An 18694-nucleotide genomic window follows, 5' to 3' on the forward strand; every position below is an offset into this window, starting at 1 on the left:
TCCCCTTGCTTGGCAGCTCCAATGGGCTGACTAAAGAGAATACTGGCTGGAGTACTTGCCTGGAAGAAAGTTTGGAGACTCTTTTCCCCTTTAATAGAAATACAATCACAAAATTAGAGAATTTTAGAGCTGAAAGAGGACTAAGACATATTCCATCCACTAGTTAAGAACTGATGAAGCAAGGCACAGTGGAGCAAGCCTATAATCCCAGAAACTTGGAGGCTGAGGCAGGAGGATTGCAAGTTCAAGGTGAATCCTTTTTCGGTACAAAATAAAACTGATCCAGTATTCTAAGAATCCATGCTAAAGTGATTACTTAAAAATACCCACAAAAACATAAATAAAATGTTCACTGCAGCCTTCTTTATTAAACACTAAATTGGAATGGTTTAGCAAATTAGGGTGTATACACACAAAGGAACAATGTGTTTGTTGAAAATATCATTAAAATACTTAAAACTATGGAGAAAACTTACATAAAGTTAAATTAAAAAATTAAAAAGGAGTGCATTAAAAATTAGTATGATTCTAATTCTGTTTTTTAAAAGTTAGATGACAAGGCCAGGAACAGTGGTACACTCCTGTTCTCCCAGCTATGGAGGAGGCTGAAGTAAGAGGATTGCTTGATCACAGCTCAAGGCCAGTCTGGGAAACATAGCAAGACCCCCATCTCTAAAAAAAATAAAATAAATGTTAAAAAGTTAGATGCAGAGAAGAAAAGACTAGACTTCTGTGTTAATGGAGATTAACCAGCAATGATGGAATTTTTGTTGCTCTTTTTCCTTCTTTACCTGTCTATATCTTGTTACATAGTCATCATACATCACTTTACGATGGGGACAATTTATGGGGAATGCATCATTAGGCAATTTCATCATCATAAAAACAGCATACAGTGCACTTATACAAACTGAGGCAGCTAAGATGTCACTAAGCAATATGATCATAAGGGACCACCATCTTGTATTCAGTCGGTCACTGACTGAAATGCTGCCCTTGACTGTACTATAATATTGTGTCCAATTTTTTGTGCAATCTGTCTGTTGACAGCCATCAAGCTCCACGCCCCCCCCCACACTCTTTCTCTTCTTTTTCTGTTGCACATCCAGATAAACTAGTAAGAAAGTCCAGTTGCTCCCTTCATTGATGCTAGAGAAAACTACACCACACAAGCTCCAATCAGTACCCCATCTCCGTCCAGTAATCACAATAAAAACTGAGCCTGTCTCCTTACCCCTTCTCTGATTCCATTTTTGGCCCAGTCTGACAGTCTGCCTTATGCTCCCTAGAAGGTACTAACCCTTTACACCCCCTTGGATAGGTATGTGGCATCACCAATATCAACGCCAAACAAAATTTTGAGTAGGGACACATTCCACTTATGCTGAGTGCCCACAACATTTATGATGGACATGACTGACTTTTATACCAAAATTGAAATAATATTTTTAAAAGATTAAGCTGTCATGTTGTGCATGCAGAATTTCATTAATTTTAAGTAAGGATATGTTTTTAAGACAGTAGGCAAAGAAAAATGAGAATTAGTTAGAAGGTATCACCTCAATTCCAGGGAACACATGTCTCAAAGAAGATCCATCTTATGTCTGGGAATAATTATAGAATACACAAAGAAACATACCTGGACTCAGAAATTGATCTTCTGTGAGTACATCTCCAAGAGTGACAGATAAAAACTGGTACTTAGGTCTCTGCCAGCACCAGTATCTCTTCTTTTTGGTCACCAGACTTAGAAGTTGTAACTTGTCAGAGTCATTTAAGTTTGATACCGAAATCAGGTTACCGTCAGCGTCAACTTCTTTAAGAAAATTCCTTGTTGCTTTGGCAAACATTTTGAAGGTACCAGATTACCTGAAAAAATAAGATTATCCTAAAATCAAATGAAGTTATTATTTTGTGTCTTTTTTTCCTAAAATATTTCTCCCTAATCTCAATCATTCATATGAAATAATATTTTCTCCCAATGAAGCCCTCTAATTTGAGTTCAGTTGATGACAAAGAAATTAAATTGAGATATTGAAAGACAATATGTGAATCAGTCAGGATAAGCTAGGTTATGCTTCTGGAACAAACAATACTCACGTCTCAGTGGCTTATAATAATAGATTTATTTGTTGATCACAATCCAGGATGGGCTGAGAGCGCTATTTATTATAGTCATTGAGATCCAGACCAAAGGAAAAGTCACTGCCCTAAACATCATCAGTCATTATTTAACAGAAAGAATTCTGGAAGTTCTCACACCTGTAATTAAATGCTCTGGCCCAACAGGACACATGGCATGTTCACTTATAACTTATCAGAGCTAGTTACACAGTTTCATCCAACCATGAGGGTGAAGAAATACAATCCTACCAAGAATCTGGAAGGCAGCTGAGCGGGATAGTACATGCCTTTAATTCCAGTTAACTTGGGAGGCTGAGATAGGAGGATCATAAGTTCAAGGCAAGGCTGGGCAATTTAGAGAGACCCTGTCTCAAAATAAAAAATAAAAATGGGTGGGGATGTGGCTCGGTGGTTAACCGTCCTAGGTTTCAATCCCCAGTACAAAAAAAAAAAAAAAAAATCACCACTTGAGCATTTGAAGATTTTGTCATCTGTGATGGGTAGGGGGTGAGGCATCCTGGAACCAGTCCCTTAGGGATGATTGTGTTCTCTGTAAGGTCAAAAGTGTCCTCTACACTGTGATCCTTCCCATTCAGAAATGAAAATTAACTTGCTATTACTACTGAACCTAGAAATAATAGCACAGTCACAATTTAGCTGGAGAGAAAAGAAGAGACACACTGGAAGATAGAAAAGAAAAGCACTACATTTAGTGGAACAGGTACAATACTATCAACAAATGGTGTTGGAAAAATGGGCTGACCTTCTGGAAAAAAAAAAATCTGATTCCTCTCTTCTACCACATGAGGAAATTCTCAATGGATTAGCAGTTCCTTTGAGGAAAAATAAAACCATAAAAGTAGTATGAAAAAAAAATACAGAGAAATGTTTGTACAATTGTAGGATAAGAAGGGCCTTTACAAAGATAAGGAGCAGGGGCTAGGGTTGTAGCTCAGTGGTAGAGCGTTTGCCTCGGACGAGGGAGGCACTGGGTTTGGTCCTCAGCATCACATAAAAGTAAATAAATAAAATATTGTGTCCATCTACAACTAAAAAATATTTAAAAAGAAGAAAAAGGGCAAACTGAGAAAGTGCTAATAATATTTATAACAAAGTATGAAAGTGCTTATAAAAAAAACAAAAACACTTTACAGATCAGGCTTTAAAATATCCCAGTAAAAACAGGGAAAATAAACAATTCACCATTCACAAACTACACAAATCACACACACACACGTATACTTACTTGTATATAATTTAAAAATTACATTTAAAAAACACAAATTGAAACAATATTTAAAAAAAAAACAAACCTATCCATGGTTAAGTTGAGTCTAATAGAGAAAGCTATGTTTCATAGGGTTTGCACCCTGCTGCTTGGCCTGGTTACGTGGTCAGATGGTTTCATAGAATTTAAGAGCAGGATCTTAACCATTTTGCTTTGTTCAACATGAATCTCCTCTAGGGCATCAGTTCTTCTTTAAAGTACTTTTACCTGGATTATTATGAAGCAGTTGCTACCTGAGCCTATTCTTACATATTAACAGTCAAAAAATGAACATTTAAGGAAGAAATTCTAAAATATGCAAGGAAGATCTATTTTTTGCAGGGGTGAACCCAGGGGCACTCTACCACTGAGCTACATACATCTCCAGCCCTTTTTATTTTTTATTTTGAGACAGGCTCTCACACAGTTGCCCACGCTGGCCTCAAACTTGTGATCCTCTTGCCTGAGACTCCAGAGTCACTGGGGTTACAGGCATGCATCACTGCACCTGGCTAAGAAAGTTTGTTTCTGAAACAATGAACAACAAAGATGAACCACTAAGTATACTCTGGCTCCCATCTCAATTTCATCTCTCATAAAGTATACAAGTATCTTGCATTCAATGGAAGACTCATTTATTCATTTACCATAATCATTTAATGAATCCTTCATTGATTATTTTTGGGTACACACTAAACTCAGGAACTGTGTTTAAGCATTTAGGATACAGAGATTTTAAAAATAATAATAATAATAATTTCTCCTTAATGAGCTACTAGTTTGGTGGCCAGAGAAGAAATAGCTAGGTTTTATGTTAGTTATGGGCACAAATAGCTACATGGAATGAAACAAGAAAAAGGCACATAAAGCCAACTGGAGAGAGGTTCCCTGTCACCTCAGTCCTCTTGAAGTTGATGCACCCACGAATCAACTTTTGTAGGCCAAGAAGAAGATCATCAAGGGAAGGACACCATGATGCTACTTTTGCAGAGGAGCACAGTTTAGAGCAGCGGGGAGTTGCAGGTGGGGGGCGGGGAGCTGGGGAAGAGAGTACAGGAAGATGGGCCATCGGCAAACTGGCGACGGCCCAGAGAACACTGGGTCATGTTGCCATGCTCAGACCCTTTCCTCGGCAGGCTTGGGATGTCTTCTCATGCTCTGGGGTTGACTCCTGCATTGAGTGCAGGGCTGCAGAGTGGGGAAGAGCCAGGGGTAAGGCCAAGGAGGCCCCTCAACCAGGGCCTGAAGGCCCATGCCCCCCCCCAAAGGGGAGCCAGGGCAGCAGGAGCCACTGGAGGGTATGACTACAGAGCCATGTGATCAGAATGGTCACCTAGAAAGATCTCCTGAAAGCAAAATAAGAAACGCACAGCAAATAGTGGTAGTTTGAGTTCTTCTTTACCCATGTGTACCCTTTAATTTCTTTCTTCTAATTGCTCTGGCTAGAGTTTCAAGGATGATGTTGAATAGAAGTGGTGAAAGAGGACATCCTTGTCTTATACCAGTTTTTAAAGGGAATGCTTTCACCTTTTCTCCATTTATAATTAAGCTGGCTTTGGGTTTAGCATATACGGCTCTTACAATGTTGATGTATGTTCCTACTATCCCTAGTTTTTCTATGTTTTGAACATGAAGGTGTGCTGTATTTTGTAAAATGCTTTTTCTGCATCTATTGAGATGATCATATGATTCTTGTTTTTAAGTCTATTAATATAATGTATTAAGTTTATTGATTTCCATATGTTTAATCAACCCTGCATCCCTGGGAAGAATCCCACTTGATTGTGGTACACTATCTTTTTGATATGTTTTTGTATGCGATTTGCCAGAATTTTAGTGAGATACATCAATGTTTATAGCAGCTCAATTCACAATAGCTAGACTATGGAATCAACCTAAGTGTCCCTCAATAGATAAGTGGATAAAGAAAATGTGGTATATATACTCAATGGAATATTACTCAGCTTTAAAGAAGAGTAAAATTATGGAATCTGCCAGTAAATGTTTGGAGCTAAGTAAAATAAGCCAATCCCACAAAACCAAAGGCCAAATGTTTTCTCTAATATGTGGATGCTAATTCACAATAAGGCGATGGGGGAGGGCACTAGGGAAAAATAGTGTTACCTTAGATTAGGTAGAGGGAAGTGATGGGAGGGAAGGAGCGGGATGTAGGGATAGGAAAGATACTAGAATGAAACAGACATTATTACTGTATGTATATATGTGACTGCATGACCAATATGATTCTGCAACATGTACACTCAGAAAAATGAGAAATTATATCCTATCTATGTATGATATATCAAAGTGCATAAATGCATTCTACTGTCATGTATAACTACTGAAAACAAATAAAAAAATAAATAAAATTTTTTAAAAAAAGTAATGCACAGGAGGGAAACAGATGTGAAACAAAAAAGAAAACAATAATGCTCTGAACTCTACCAGTGGCCAAAGGACAGAAGTCTGGTTGGATGAAGGGCGATGGTGATGTAAAGGAGACCCTGAGGATGTCCTCCAAGGAGCTCAAGTGTAGGGTTGAAAATAAGAAGCCAGTTACCAGACAGGGATTAGACAGGAAGCAGATTGATGGGAACAAGAGGTCAGTAACTTCTGCCATCATCCTTGGGATAGGTGCAGAGTTTATTTTTCCAAACACAAGGAGAGAACTTTTAATGAAACAGAGTCTCCCCAAAGGCCTGTATGAATTTATCCTGCTAGTCCAAGAGAAGAGGCCCAGAGTGGCCTGCCTCAGTTTACCATTGGTATCAGGATCTCTATTTTTATGGTTTCTGTATTCTTTTCTGGGACTGAAAGGAGTCTCAAGCTGAAACTTGCCTTCAGATTGAACAAGTTTCTGTAGAAGCAAAATTAGACTAGCTGTTAAAAAAAACAAAATAACAATCCATCTGTTGTGGATGGCAAAGCCTTGGTAATGATACCAATCCCCCTTAGAGGGATTAGAGGGTGAAAACAAGGGAACTCCTAAATTAATCTTTAATGATTTTTTTTTCTTTATCTAACATCAAACACAGCCAATTTGCCTGCTTGTCAGGGTATGCTGCTTTGGGAAGAATTAGTGAAATTGGCTATTGCTCAGTAGGTTTTCATTAGAATCAGGTTTATTCAATCATGTGATTCTTAGAAAATAATCTCCTAGTGAAGTTGATGTTGGAGGTTTCTCTTTTGTCACTAAGCTTGTACCCATGCTACACTTTCATGGTGCAAAACTGTGAACCATGGCCAGGCGTGGTGACACCTGAAACCCCAGAGACTTGGGAGGCTCAGGCAGTGGATAGTGAAGTCTGAGGCCAGCCTGGGCAACTTAGCAAGACCCTGTCTCAAAAATAAAAACAGAGAGATGAGGATGTAGTTCAGTGGGGTAGTGCCCTGGGTTCAATCCCCAATACCAAAAAAAAAAAAAATTCTAGAAAGTAAACTATATGAAAAAAGCTATACACTGAGAAATCTCATTCCTGCCCATGTCCTTGTCTTTTCTACCATTTTATTTCTCTTCTGTTCAGTTATATCACCTTCATATTTCCTTATACAAATACATGTCAAAAGGAGTCTACACAGTGTTCTGCCCCTTGCTTTGTGTCATGAAACAAAACTTCCTAGAGATCATTCCACATTAGTACCTCTTTACAGATGCATAGTACTCCCTCCCATGAATTTTTTTTCATTGTTTATTTAATTTGTCCTATAATGCTCACTACTTGAATTGTTTCTAAAACTTTTGCTATTTTAAAAATACCACTAAGTACTCCTATATGTACATATTTTTCATGCATGAGCAAGTGTATCTGAAGGGTGGATTCCTAGAGGAGGGATTGCTAGATCAATGGGTAAATGCATCTGTAATTTTATGGGTTGTCCCATTCCGCAATCTCTCCAATAATGTGTGAAAATATCAGTCTTAGCAATAGTGTGTTATCAAACGTTTGTATCTTTGCCAATCTAATTGGTGAGAAATGGAATCTCAATATAGATTTAGGTTGTTATTTTAATACAAATGAAATCAAGCATCCTTTAGTTTGTTTAAAGCCTTTTTTATATTTCTTTTTTAAAACTGTTGATGTCTTTGACCCATTTTCTGTTTCTAGAAACTTTTAATAAGATAGAGAGATTACCCAAAATATAGGCTAGAAAGGCAGGCCCAGGTCAGCCCAGCCAATGCCTGCAGAGCCTGCACTGTGTCTGTCCGAGCTGCATCTTTGAACACATTGCCCAACACCACCATCCGGCCCACCCCATCCAATCTGACACTACATCTGTGAAAGTAGCCACCTCCATCTTGAGACACCATCACCACCATCTTTAGTTCTGGCAAATCCCAGCTTGGAACACCAGCTGGGTAGGAGAGTTATTGGAGCCCTGAAAAGGCACTATAACCCTGAAATGTGAAAAAACAGTAACACTCCAGATACTCAGTGCTAGAAAGAAAGACACACAAACAGCATGGGGAAAAAAAAAAGGGAAAAAGGTGCCCCAAATGAATCAAAATACTAAATTATTAGAATCCATGGGCAGCACAACAGAAGAAATGACAGAGAAGGATTTCAGGATATACATAATTTAATTAAAGGATGATATCAGAGAACAAATACAGGCAGCAAAAGATCATTCTGATAAAGAACTACATAAGCAAATACAGGAAGCAAAAGATTACTTCAATAGGGAGATATAGGTTCTTAAAAAAAAAAAAAGACTGAAATCCTTGACATGAAAGAAACAATAAACCAAATTAAAAGTTCAATTGAAAGCATACCAACAGATTAGACCACAGGGAACACAGGACTTCAGACAATGAAGACAAAATATGTAACCTTGAAACGAATATAGACCACACAATGAAGATAGTAGGAAACCATGAGCAGAATGTTCAAGAAATATGGGACAGCATAAAAAGACCAAATTTAAGAGTTATTGGGATAAAGGAAGGCATAGAGTTCCAAACCAAAGGAATGAACAATCTATTCAATGAAATAATATCAGAAATTTTTCCAAACATGAAGAATGAATTGGAAAACAAAATACAAGAGGCTTACAGGATGTCAAATGAACAAAATCACAACAGATCCACACCAAGGCACATTATAATGAAAATGCCTAGCATACAGAATAAGGAAAGAATCTTAAAAGCCATGAGAGAAAGGAATCAGATTACATATAGGGGGAAACCAATTAGGATACCTACAGATTTTTCAACCCAGAACATAAAAGCGAGAAGATCCTGGAACAACATATACCAAGCTCTAAAAGAAAATGGATGTGTGGGCTGGGGATGTGGCTCAAGCGGTAGCACGCTTGCCTGGCATGCGTGCGGCCCGGGTTCAATCCTCAGCACCACATACCAACAAAGATGTTGTGTCCGCCAAGAACTAAAAAATAAATATTTTAAAAAAAAAGAAAATGGATGTCAACCAAGAATCTTATATCCAGCAAAATCAAGCTTTACATTTGATGATGAAATAAAAACCTTCATGATAAAAAAAAAAGTTAAAAGATTTACAGCTAGAAAGCCTGCACTACAGAACTTCCTCAGCAAAATATTCCACAAGGAGGAAACGGAAAAAAAGAAAAAAAAAAAAAACAATGAAAATCAGCAGAGGGAGGTATTACACTAAAGGAAAAACTAATCAAAGGACAAACCAAGTCAATAAAATATCAAAAATAAACAAGAATGGCTGGAAATACAAATCATGTTTCAATAATAACCCTGATTATTAAAGGCCTTAACTCACTAATCAAAAGACATAGACTGGCAGATTAAAAAAGAAAAAAAAAAAAAAGGACCCAACAATATGCTGCCTCTAAAAGACTCATCTCATAGGAAAAGACATCCACAGACTGAAGGTGAGAGGTTGGGAAAAATCATACCACTCACATGGACTGTGGAAGCAAGCAGGGGTTTCTATACTCATATCAAATAAAGTAATATTTCAAGCCAAAGTTAATCAAAAGGGATAAAGAAGCACATTTCATACTGATCAAGGGAAACATACGTCAATAAGACATAACAATTATAAATATATATGCCCCCAAATGATGGAGCATATACTTTCATCAAACAAACTTTTGTCAAGTTCCAGAGTCAAATAGACCACAACACAATAATTCTGGGTGACTTTAACATAACTCTTTCACCACTGGATAGATCTTCCAAACAAAAGCTGAGCAAACAAACTATAGAACTCAATAAAACAAACAATAACTTAGACTTAACTGACATATATAGAATATTTCTACCATCAACAAGTGAATACATGTTCTTCTCAGCAGCACTCTAAAATAGGCCATATATTACGCCACAAAGCAACTCTTGGTAAATACAAAAAAGTAGACATACTACCCTGCATTATATCAGATCATAATGGAATGAAATTAGAAATCAATGATAAATTTTTTTTAAAAAAGCTACTCCAATACCTGGAGACTAAATAATATGCTATTGAATGAACAATGGGTTGCAAAAGACATCAAAGAGAAATTTAAAAATTCTTAGGGGTAAATGAGAACACTGATGCAACATATCAAAATCTCCAGGACACTATGAAGGCAGTATTAAGAGGAAAGTTCATTCCTTAAAAGAAGAAAAAAAAAATCAACAAATAAATGACCTAACATTACATCTAAAAGCCCTGGAAAAAGAAGAACAAATCAACACCAAAAGCAGAAGACAGGAAATAATTAAAATCAGAGCTGTAATCATTTAAATTGAAACAAAAGAAAAAATTGACAAAACAAAAAGTGGGTTCTTTGAAAAAATAAATAGAATTGATAAACCTCCAGCTATGCTAATGAAGAGAAGGAGAGAGAAAACTCAAATTACTAACATCCATAATGAAAAAGGAAATATCATGACAAACACTACAGAAATATAAAAGATAATCAGAAATTATTTTGAAAACTTGTATTCCAATAAAATAGAAAATACCGAAGGCACTGATAAATTTCTAGAGTCACATGATTTACTCAAACTGACCCAAGATGTTATACAGGAATTAAACAGAACAATTTCAAGCAATGAAATAGAAGACACCATCAGAAGCCTACCAATCAAGAAAAGCCCAGAACGAGATGAATACACAGCTGAGTTCTACAAGACCTTTAAACAAGAACTAATACCAGTACTCCTCAAATTATTTCAAAAAAAAGAGGGAACACTTTCAAACTCATTCTATGAGGCCTATATCACCCTGATTCCAAAACCAGGCAAAGACACATCAAAGAAAGAAAACTTCAGACCAATATCTCTAATGAACATAGATGCAAAAATTCTCAATAAAATTCTGGCATACAAAAACACATCAAAAAGATAGTGCACCATGATCAAGTGGGGTTCATCCCAGGGATGAAGATTGGTTCAACATATGGAAATCAATAAATGCAATTCATCACATCAATAGACTTAAAAGACTCATATGATCATCTCAAAAGACGCAGAAAAAGCATTCAATAATATACAGCACCCCTTCATGTTCAAAACACTGGAAAAACTAGGGATAACTGGATACTAGGGATATCTCAACATTGTAAAAGCTATCTATGCTAAGTCCCAGGCCAACACCATTCTAAATAGAGAAAATTGAAAGCATTCCCTCTAAAAACTGGAACAAGACAGGGATGCCCTCTTTTACCACTTCTTTTTAACATAGTTCTTGAAACACTAGCCAGAGCAATTACACAGATGAAAGAAATTAAAGGGATATGGATAGGAAAAGAAGAACTCAAATTAGTACTATTTGCCAATGATATGATTCTATACATAGAAAGCCCAAAAAATTCCACCAGAAAACTTCTAGAACTAGTAAATGAATTCAGCAAAGTAGCAGGATATAAAATCAACACCCATAAATCAAAGGCATTTTTGTATATCAGTGACAAATCCTCTGAAAGAGAAAAAAGGAAAACTATCCCATTTACAATAGCCTCAAGAAAAATAAAATACTTGAGAATCAACCTAACAAAAGAGGTGAAAGACCTCTACAAAGAACACTACAGAATACCAAAGAAAGAAATTAAAGAAGACCTTAGAAGACGGAAAGATCTCCCTTGTTTTTAGACAGGCAGATTATCAATATTGTCAAAATGACCATACCATCAAAAGCAGTATACAGATTTAATGCAATTCCAATCAAAATCCCAATGACATTCCTCATAGAATTAGAAGAAGCATTCATGAAATTCATCTGGAAAAATAAGAGACCCAGAATAGCTAAAGAAATCCTTAGCAAGAAGAGTGAAGCAGGTAGCATCACTATACCAGACCTTAAACCATGCTCAGAGCTAGAGTAACAAAAACATCATTGTATTGATACCAAAATAGACTTGTAGACCAATGTTACAGAATAGAGGACACAAAGACAAACCCACAAAATTACAGTTATCTCATATTAGACAAAGGCACCAAAAACATATATTGGAGAAAACAAATGATGCTGGGAAAACTGGAAATCCATATGCAACAAAATGAAATTAAACACCTATCCTTCACCATGCTCAAAACTCAACTCAAAGTGGATCAAGGACCTAGGAATTAAACCAGAGACCTTGCACCTAATAGAAGAAAAAGTAGGCCCAAATCTCCATCATGTGGGATTAGGCCCCCACTTCCTTAATAAGACTCCTAAAGCGCAAGAATTAAAATCAAGAATCAATAAATGGGATGGATTCGAACTAAAAAGCTTCTTCTCGGCAAAAGAAACAGTCAGTGAGCTGAATAGTGAGCCTACATCTTGAGAGCAAATTTTTACCATGTGCACATCGGATAGAGCACTAATCTCTAGGATATGTAAAGAACTCAAAAATCTTAACACCAAAAAAAACAAATGATCCAATCAATGAATGGGCCAAGGACCTGAACAGACACTTCTCAGAAGAAGATATACAATCAATCAACAAATATATGAAAAAATGTTCAACATCTCTAGCAATTAGAGAAATGCAAATCAAAACTACTCTAAGATTTCATCTCACTCCAGTCAGAATGGCAGCTATTAAGAATACAAACAACAAGAAGTGTTGGCGAGGATGTGAGGGAAAAGATACACTCATATACTGCTGATGGGACTGCAAATTGGTGCATCCGACATGGAAAGTAGTATGGAGATTCCTTGGAAAACTGGGAATGGAACCCACCATTTGACCTAGCTATCTCGCTCCTCAATTATACACAAAGGACTTAAAATCAGCATACTACAGGGACACAGCCACATCAATGTTTATAGCAGCACAATTCACAATAGCTAAATTGTGGATCCAACCTAGATACCCTTCAGTAGATGAATAGATAAAGAAAATGTGATATATATATACACAATGGAATATTACTCAGCATTAAAAGAGAATAATATGGTATTTGCAGGTAAATGAATGGCATTGGAGAAGATAATGCTAAGTGGAATAAGCCAATCCCAAAAAACCAAATGCCAAAAGTTTTCTCTGATACAAGGATGCTGATTCATAATGGGGATGGAGCAGGCAGCATGGGAGGAATAGATGAACTTTAGATAGGGAAAAGGGAAGGGAGGGGAAGAAAGGGGGCATGGGGGTAGGAAAGACAGTGGAATGAGTTGGACATCATTACCCTAAGTACATATATGAAAACACAAATGGTGTGACTCCACTTTGTGTACAACCAGAGGCAATAAAAAATTCTCTATTTGTGTAATGTGAATTGAATTGTATTCTGCTGTCACATACAACTAATAAGAATAAATAAAATTTAAAAATTAAAAAAATATATAGGCTAGAAATTAACGGTCTGCCATGAAGCGCTAGGAGGCAATACAGTGCCACTGTCATTCTCAAATATTTTGAGCAACTGGTCTAGCCAAGGAAGATAAAATACATGCTCAGGTTCAAATGAGTGAAGGATCTAGAACCCACATTGCCAACCGAGCATGATGGTGCACATCTATATAATCACAGCGGCTTGGGAGGCTGAAGCAAGAGGACCACAAGTTCAAAGCCAGCCTCAGCAACTTAGCAAGGCCCTAAGCAAATCAGAGACTCTGTCTCTAAATAAAATATAAAAGAGGACTGGGGATGTGGCTCAGTGGTTGAAATCTCAACTAACCGGAAGTCAGATTTGGATTGAAATTTCCAATGTTGCAATTTGGAAGTAGATGGAAATGGCCTCAGGGAAGATAGAGCTCACATAGTTTATGCCTAAAAAAAAAAGTGTTACACAGAACCTGAGCTCACCTAGAGCCTTAAGATGTGAGCAAAGTCTATTCAATTGCCTCTCTAGTTTCACAGCTCAAAGCAGATTATAACCCAGAGAGCCAAAGTAAATGTGGTAAGGACATCATAGAGTCAGACTCCTGGACAAGAGACCTGGAGAGAAGAGACCAAGTAAGCAAGATCACAGCAAGCAAAATGCACAGCCAACTGGGTCCACTGGCTTGTGGGCACAAGGCATCTTAAAAGTAGCCTCTAAAGTCATGACTGCAGGAGAAGACACTACAACCAGTCAAGACTGATGGAGTCATAGACATAACCTATAAATTGCAAGAGACCTGACTCTTTCTCATATCCCCTGAAGGATTCTTCCGCAGAGCTGCTCTGGGCCTCTGCTAGACTAGTTCTAGGGGAGAAACCTCAACATCAAATACACTAGATAAAGCCGGGCAAGCATTTGTTGAGTTCCTCCTTTGTGCTAGGCATTTGGCTTAATGCTTTGTACATGTTTCCTCACTTCCTTTCACAAAGCCTAGGAGGTAGGAACAGTTCCCATTTTACAGAAGTGGAAACTCAAGTTCAAAGACATTATATAACTTCTCAACATCATGAGAAGTAGAGAAGCATCACTGACATCAGGGAGCTGGTGTGGGGCTTTCAGCCAGGCACTGGTATGGCAAGGAGCTGGCTTGGCATTCTCCTGCTGAACATGAGCGATGTCTCAGGGCATCAACATTAGGCAAAGCCACTCTGTGATCATGAATCAAGACAAAAACAAGACCACCCCGTAATCATATCTGGCCACAGACCAAACACGAATATTGTCCAAACCACAAAAATGACCAAATACCACCTCCCACTCAGTCCTGGTTAATGAGCAACTGCTGCTTCTTGACCAACCATAGCAGTTCCTCTTTATGAGCTTCTCTCCTTCTAGACAAGATTTAGGAAGGTAATAATCATAGAATTTCCTCTACATCCTGACAGCATCTGACCCAGAGCAAAGCCCCATTTCCCTAAACCCTTCCTCCAAAATCACCTGCTACATACCCAGGGTCTTCCTTGCTGCAAGGTACAACAAACCCAACATGTCCAACTCCCGGTCTTCAGCTGGAGGGCCTTGGATGTATCCTAGAGAATGATTGCTGGGCCACAATCCCACCCAGATCCATGGAAGTCCAGAACCAGTGCCTTGGACTGCCTTGCTCTGCTGTCCTCTGTTCAATTCTTTCTTTTAAAATTTGGACTACATATGACTCACTTTGGAAAGTCAGAAAATGAGTTTGAAAGAGTAAACTTCAGTTGTGGTGGAACCAAAAATCATTGTAGTGGAACTCACACTATTTCCCCACTGTCTGGGGAAATGAGACATGGCTGAACTTGTGTGCTTGTCTCATTGTTAACAACTTCAACACATTTTGAATTATTTTTAGTTTTCTAAATAACAAAGTGAAATTGAATCTGCTAAATTAAAACAGAGGTGTTAAATTGTTATAACTTCTGGTGTCTACAGTCCAGTACCTGAGTGCATTTTTTAAATGAAAAGACAAATTAAAGATACTCTATCATCTCTTCTGAAAATAATAATCAGTATGTGAAACGAAGACATACTGGTTGCAAGACAGGCATAAGGTTAAACAAGGAGAAGGGATGAGGCAGCAAAGGTTGTTGGGAAGCGGAATGGATAACAGAAGATGAGGCCTGATTAGGAATAGAGAGGAGGGCTGGGGGTGTGTAGCTAGGTGGTAGAATGCTTGCCTAACATGCAAGAGATCCTTGGTTCCATTCCCAGCATCACAAAAAAATTAACCAAATAATTTTTTAAAAATAGAGCAGGGTGCGGTGGGGACACCTGTAATCCCAGCAGCTCTGGAGGCTGAGGCAGGAGGATCACAAATTCAAAGCCAGCCTCAGCAACTTAGCCAGGCCCTAAGCAACCCTGTGTCCAAATAAAAAATAAAAAAGGGCTAGGGATGTGGCTCAGTGGTTAAGTGCCCCTGAGTTCAATTCGTGGTACCAAATAAATAAATAAAAATAAAAAGAGAAAGCAAGAAGAAATTCTCTGAGCACCTGGAGAGTTCAAAAAGAGTGAAAAGAGTCAAGCATGGTGGCACACACCTGTAATCCCAGTGGCTCACAACTGAGGAGGATTGCAGATTCAAGGCCAGCCTCAGAAATTTGGTGAGGCCCTAAGCAATTTAGCAAGACCCTGTTTCAAAATTTAAAAATTTTTAAAAAGGACTGGGATGTGGCTCAGTGTTTAAGTGCCCCTAAATTCAATCTCATTTACTCTGGAAGCAAGTTCAAGGCCAGCCTGGGCAATTTAGCAAGACCCTGAGGAAGGAAGGAAAGAAGGAAGGAAGGAAGGAAGGAAGGAAGGAAGGAAGGAAGGAGGGAGGGGTGAATGAGGAAAGGAAAGAAAGGAAGGCATCTTTAGGGACCCAAGGAGATTTCTTAATCTATCTAGTAGTCTGGGCTCAACTTCTCGTTTTCCTTTTATGTACGTATGAATGTATGCACACTATTATTGCAGTACTGGAGACTGAACCCAGGTGTGCTCTACCACTAACTTACATCCCCAGCTCTTTTCATTTTTTATTTTGAGATAGGTTCTCACCTAGTTGTCCAGGTTGAACTCCAACTTGTGGTCCTCCTGCCTCGGCCTCCCAAGTAGCTGGGATTACCAGTTTTTGACACACACCGGGCTCCTGACAGTTTTCCTTTCTGACAGATTGTTGGTAGTGGATTTTGAAGATTATTAATTTTATTCTACATTTACTCGGCTGCTTCTCACACCTCACAGCACTTTTTTCATTCCACTCTAACTCAGCCTCTAGTCTGTTGGTCTGTCTGACTGCCTCTTGAGGGCATGGACCTCAAGACATCCATCCCTCTCACTGTCCCATTCGGCCCCAGTGGTGGGTCCTGTGTTGGTTCGGCCTACAGCAAATGGGTAAGAAGTGCACTCTGGCCTTTCTCGCTTAGGTGCAGAAAGGGTCCAGAAAGGGTCCAGAGTCGTCCACCTAAGGCCAAATGAAGCACCAAGGCAACTGTTCAGTCATCTGGTCCTTCTGGGAACATCAAGGAGGGTAGGGGGTGGGATCTGGCCTCTACCCGAAGCGCTGGCCCATTAGAATCCGGGCCAAAGAGGTGGGGCCAGAGAAACTGAATCCCTTGTCTGCTCCTGGCCTTGGTCCCCACCCCATCTCTCATGCACACACGCCCCCATGCTGGGGAGGCCTCAGCAACACTCAGGGAAGACACCGGAAAACAAGGAATGAAGAGGGGTCAGGGTGGTGAAGGGATGCGGGGGAAAGAAGGTGCCAGCTGCCCTAGCAACACCCACGAAGGGAGAGGCGCGGGCAAGAGGAAGAGGGGATGAGAAAGGGCTGGTGGGTGCGAGTCGGGGAGAGGGCGATGTGATGGGATGGAGTCTGGGGCCGGGAATAGGGAGGATGGGGCGCGACAAGGCCAGCCAGGGGGGTTCATCTGCCTTGGGAGGGAGGGAGGGAGAAGAGGGGTGTCCGGGAGAGATCGCGCCTCGCGGCCTCGACTCGCGTCTGCAGCGGACACCTGGGCAGATAAAAAAAAAAAAAAAACGGAGCCGCAACGGAGTCTCAGCTCGCGCCCGCCGCACACTTACCGCGCGCCACCGCTCGGTCCCCCGCCGCCGCGCGCTCCCGCCCGCGCCCGCAGTCAGAGGAGCCCGGCGCGCGCCGGCCAGCAGCGACGTTCTAGGAGCCAAGAGGGAGGGCCCGCTGGGACCTTTGCTCGGTGCCCCGCCCCTTGGAGTCGCGGGACCCGCAGGGAAGCCGCGGGAGGAGCGGAAGGAGCGTGCCCAGACACTGGCGGAGGGGCGCGGCCTGGCCCGCAGAGACGCAGAGGAGAGCAAGGCCAGCCACGGTTCTGGGCTCCGGGGACGGCCCGAGACTCTGAGCAGGCCCAGCCAGAACTGGTTCCCTTCCTTCGCGTGACACCCGAAGCCGGGTCTCCTGGGCCTCGACTTTGGCCGAGGCACTGGGAGAAAGAGAGCTCGGTGGCCTGCTGCCAAAGAGACCTCACCCCCGGGGTTGCAATCCATAATAGGATGTGAATTACAACTGTGGCTACACAGTTCCACCAGAAAAGTCCCAGGCCACCCTGGCCGGCGCGAACCCCTATTGTTTGTGCCTGGGAGCTTCGAGATCTGTGCTGTGACTGGGTTAGCAGTAAATTAGACTCCAAGCTCCTTGAGGGCAAAACCAAACCTCACTCACATACTACGTACTCAGTAAATCCTGAAGGAGGGAATTTGAGCATGGCTGTAATAATTGTTTGCTGCTTAACTGAGTTGAAAAATTATAACCTTTGAGTCAGCGTTCATAAATCATGTTCTCTTGTGCATTAAACAAGAGAAAATAAAATTTCTGCACTCAGAAAACTTTGAAAGACTTTGTGGCTGCCTTCAAGGAAGGAGAAAGTGGGAGGCAGGGCTATGTCTTGTGCCCCGACTCTGCATTGCTGTTACCCACCTGTGAAGCCTTCTCTGGCTATGGACATTGAAAAGTGCTCCTCTCCCCCCCCCCCACACACACACCAGCAGAAACACTTCTAATTCCTCTCCTGCTTTATGTTTCTGCTTTGCACTTATAACCATCAGCTAGACTGGGTTTATAATTCTTATTTCACATATTATTCTTCTCTTCCCTAAAGTGTCAGCTCCATCAGGGATTTTTGTCTGCTTTGTTTACTATACCCAGTTCTAAACTTAGAACTTTTATTTGCATGGTATATATTTAGTAAATAGTTGTTGAATTAAGGAATGGATCTTCTTGTTTCTCCAGCTACACTGTGGAATCTTATGCATCTGTGCAATAGTAGGCATACAATTACTGCTTGTTGGATGAATGAATAAATAAAATAAATAGAAATAATTGTGGACCCTTGGGGTTCCTTCCCTTGCCAATGTAATTAGATATTGAAAGAAAGAGGAAGCACTATCCCAGACTGGTCAAGAGGCTTCATGGATAATATCAGTTCTCTGTCTTAATAGAATCATGTAGTGATACTAAGGTTTGATTGTGTCCCCCAAAGCATACGTGTTGGAAGTTTAATACTCAGTGTACAGTGTTGAGA

The 18694-nt window shown here is 39.9% G+C and overlaps 1 protein-coding gene across 2 annotated transcripts in view; it reads right to left on the reverse strand.

Moving 5' to 3' along the window:
• The window catches only part of Gsdme (gasdermin E), a 66298-nt gene extending 48798 nt beyond the window's left edge, over positions 1-17500 (reverse strand). Inside the window, exons 1-2 of one of the 2 annotated variants that reach the window (XM_048786349.1) lie at positions 17223-17500; positions 1640-1869 (exon numbers count right to left, since the gene is read on the reverse strand). In XM_048786349.1, coding sequence (XP_048642306.1) covers positions 1640-1850 — 211 coding nt within the window. In that variant the 5' untranslated portion in view covers positions 1851-1869; positions 17223-17500. The remainder of the gene's footprint in view (positions 1-1639; positions 1870-17222) is intronic. The other variant, XM_015490141.2, reaches the window with a different exon arrangement.
• Between the last annotated feature and the right edge of the window lie 1194 nt (positions 17501-18694).

This window comes from Marmota marmota, unplaced genomic scaffold (genome assembly GCF_001458135.2).
Source record: "Marmota marmota marmota unplaced genomic scaffold, marMar, whole genome shotgun sequence".
Lineage (NCBI taxonomy): Eukaryota > Metazoa > Chordata > Mammalia > Rodentia > Sciuridae > Marmota > Marmota marmota.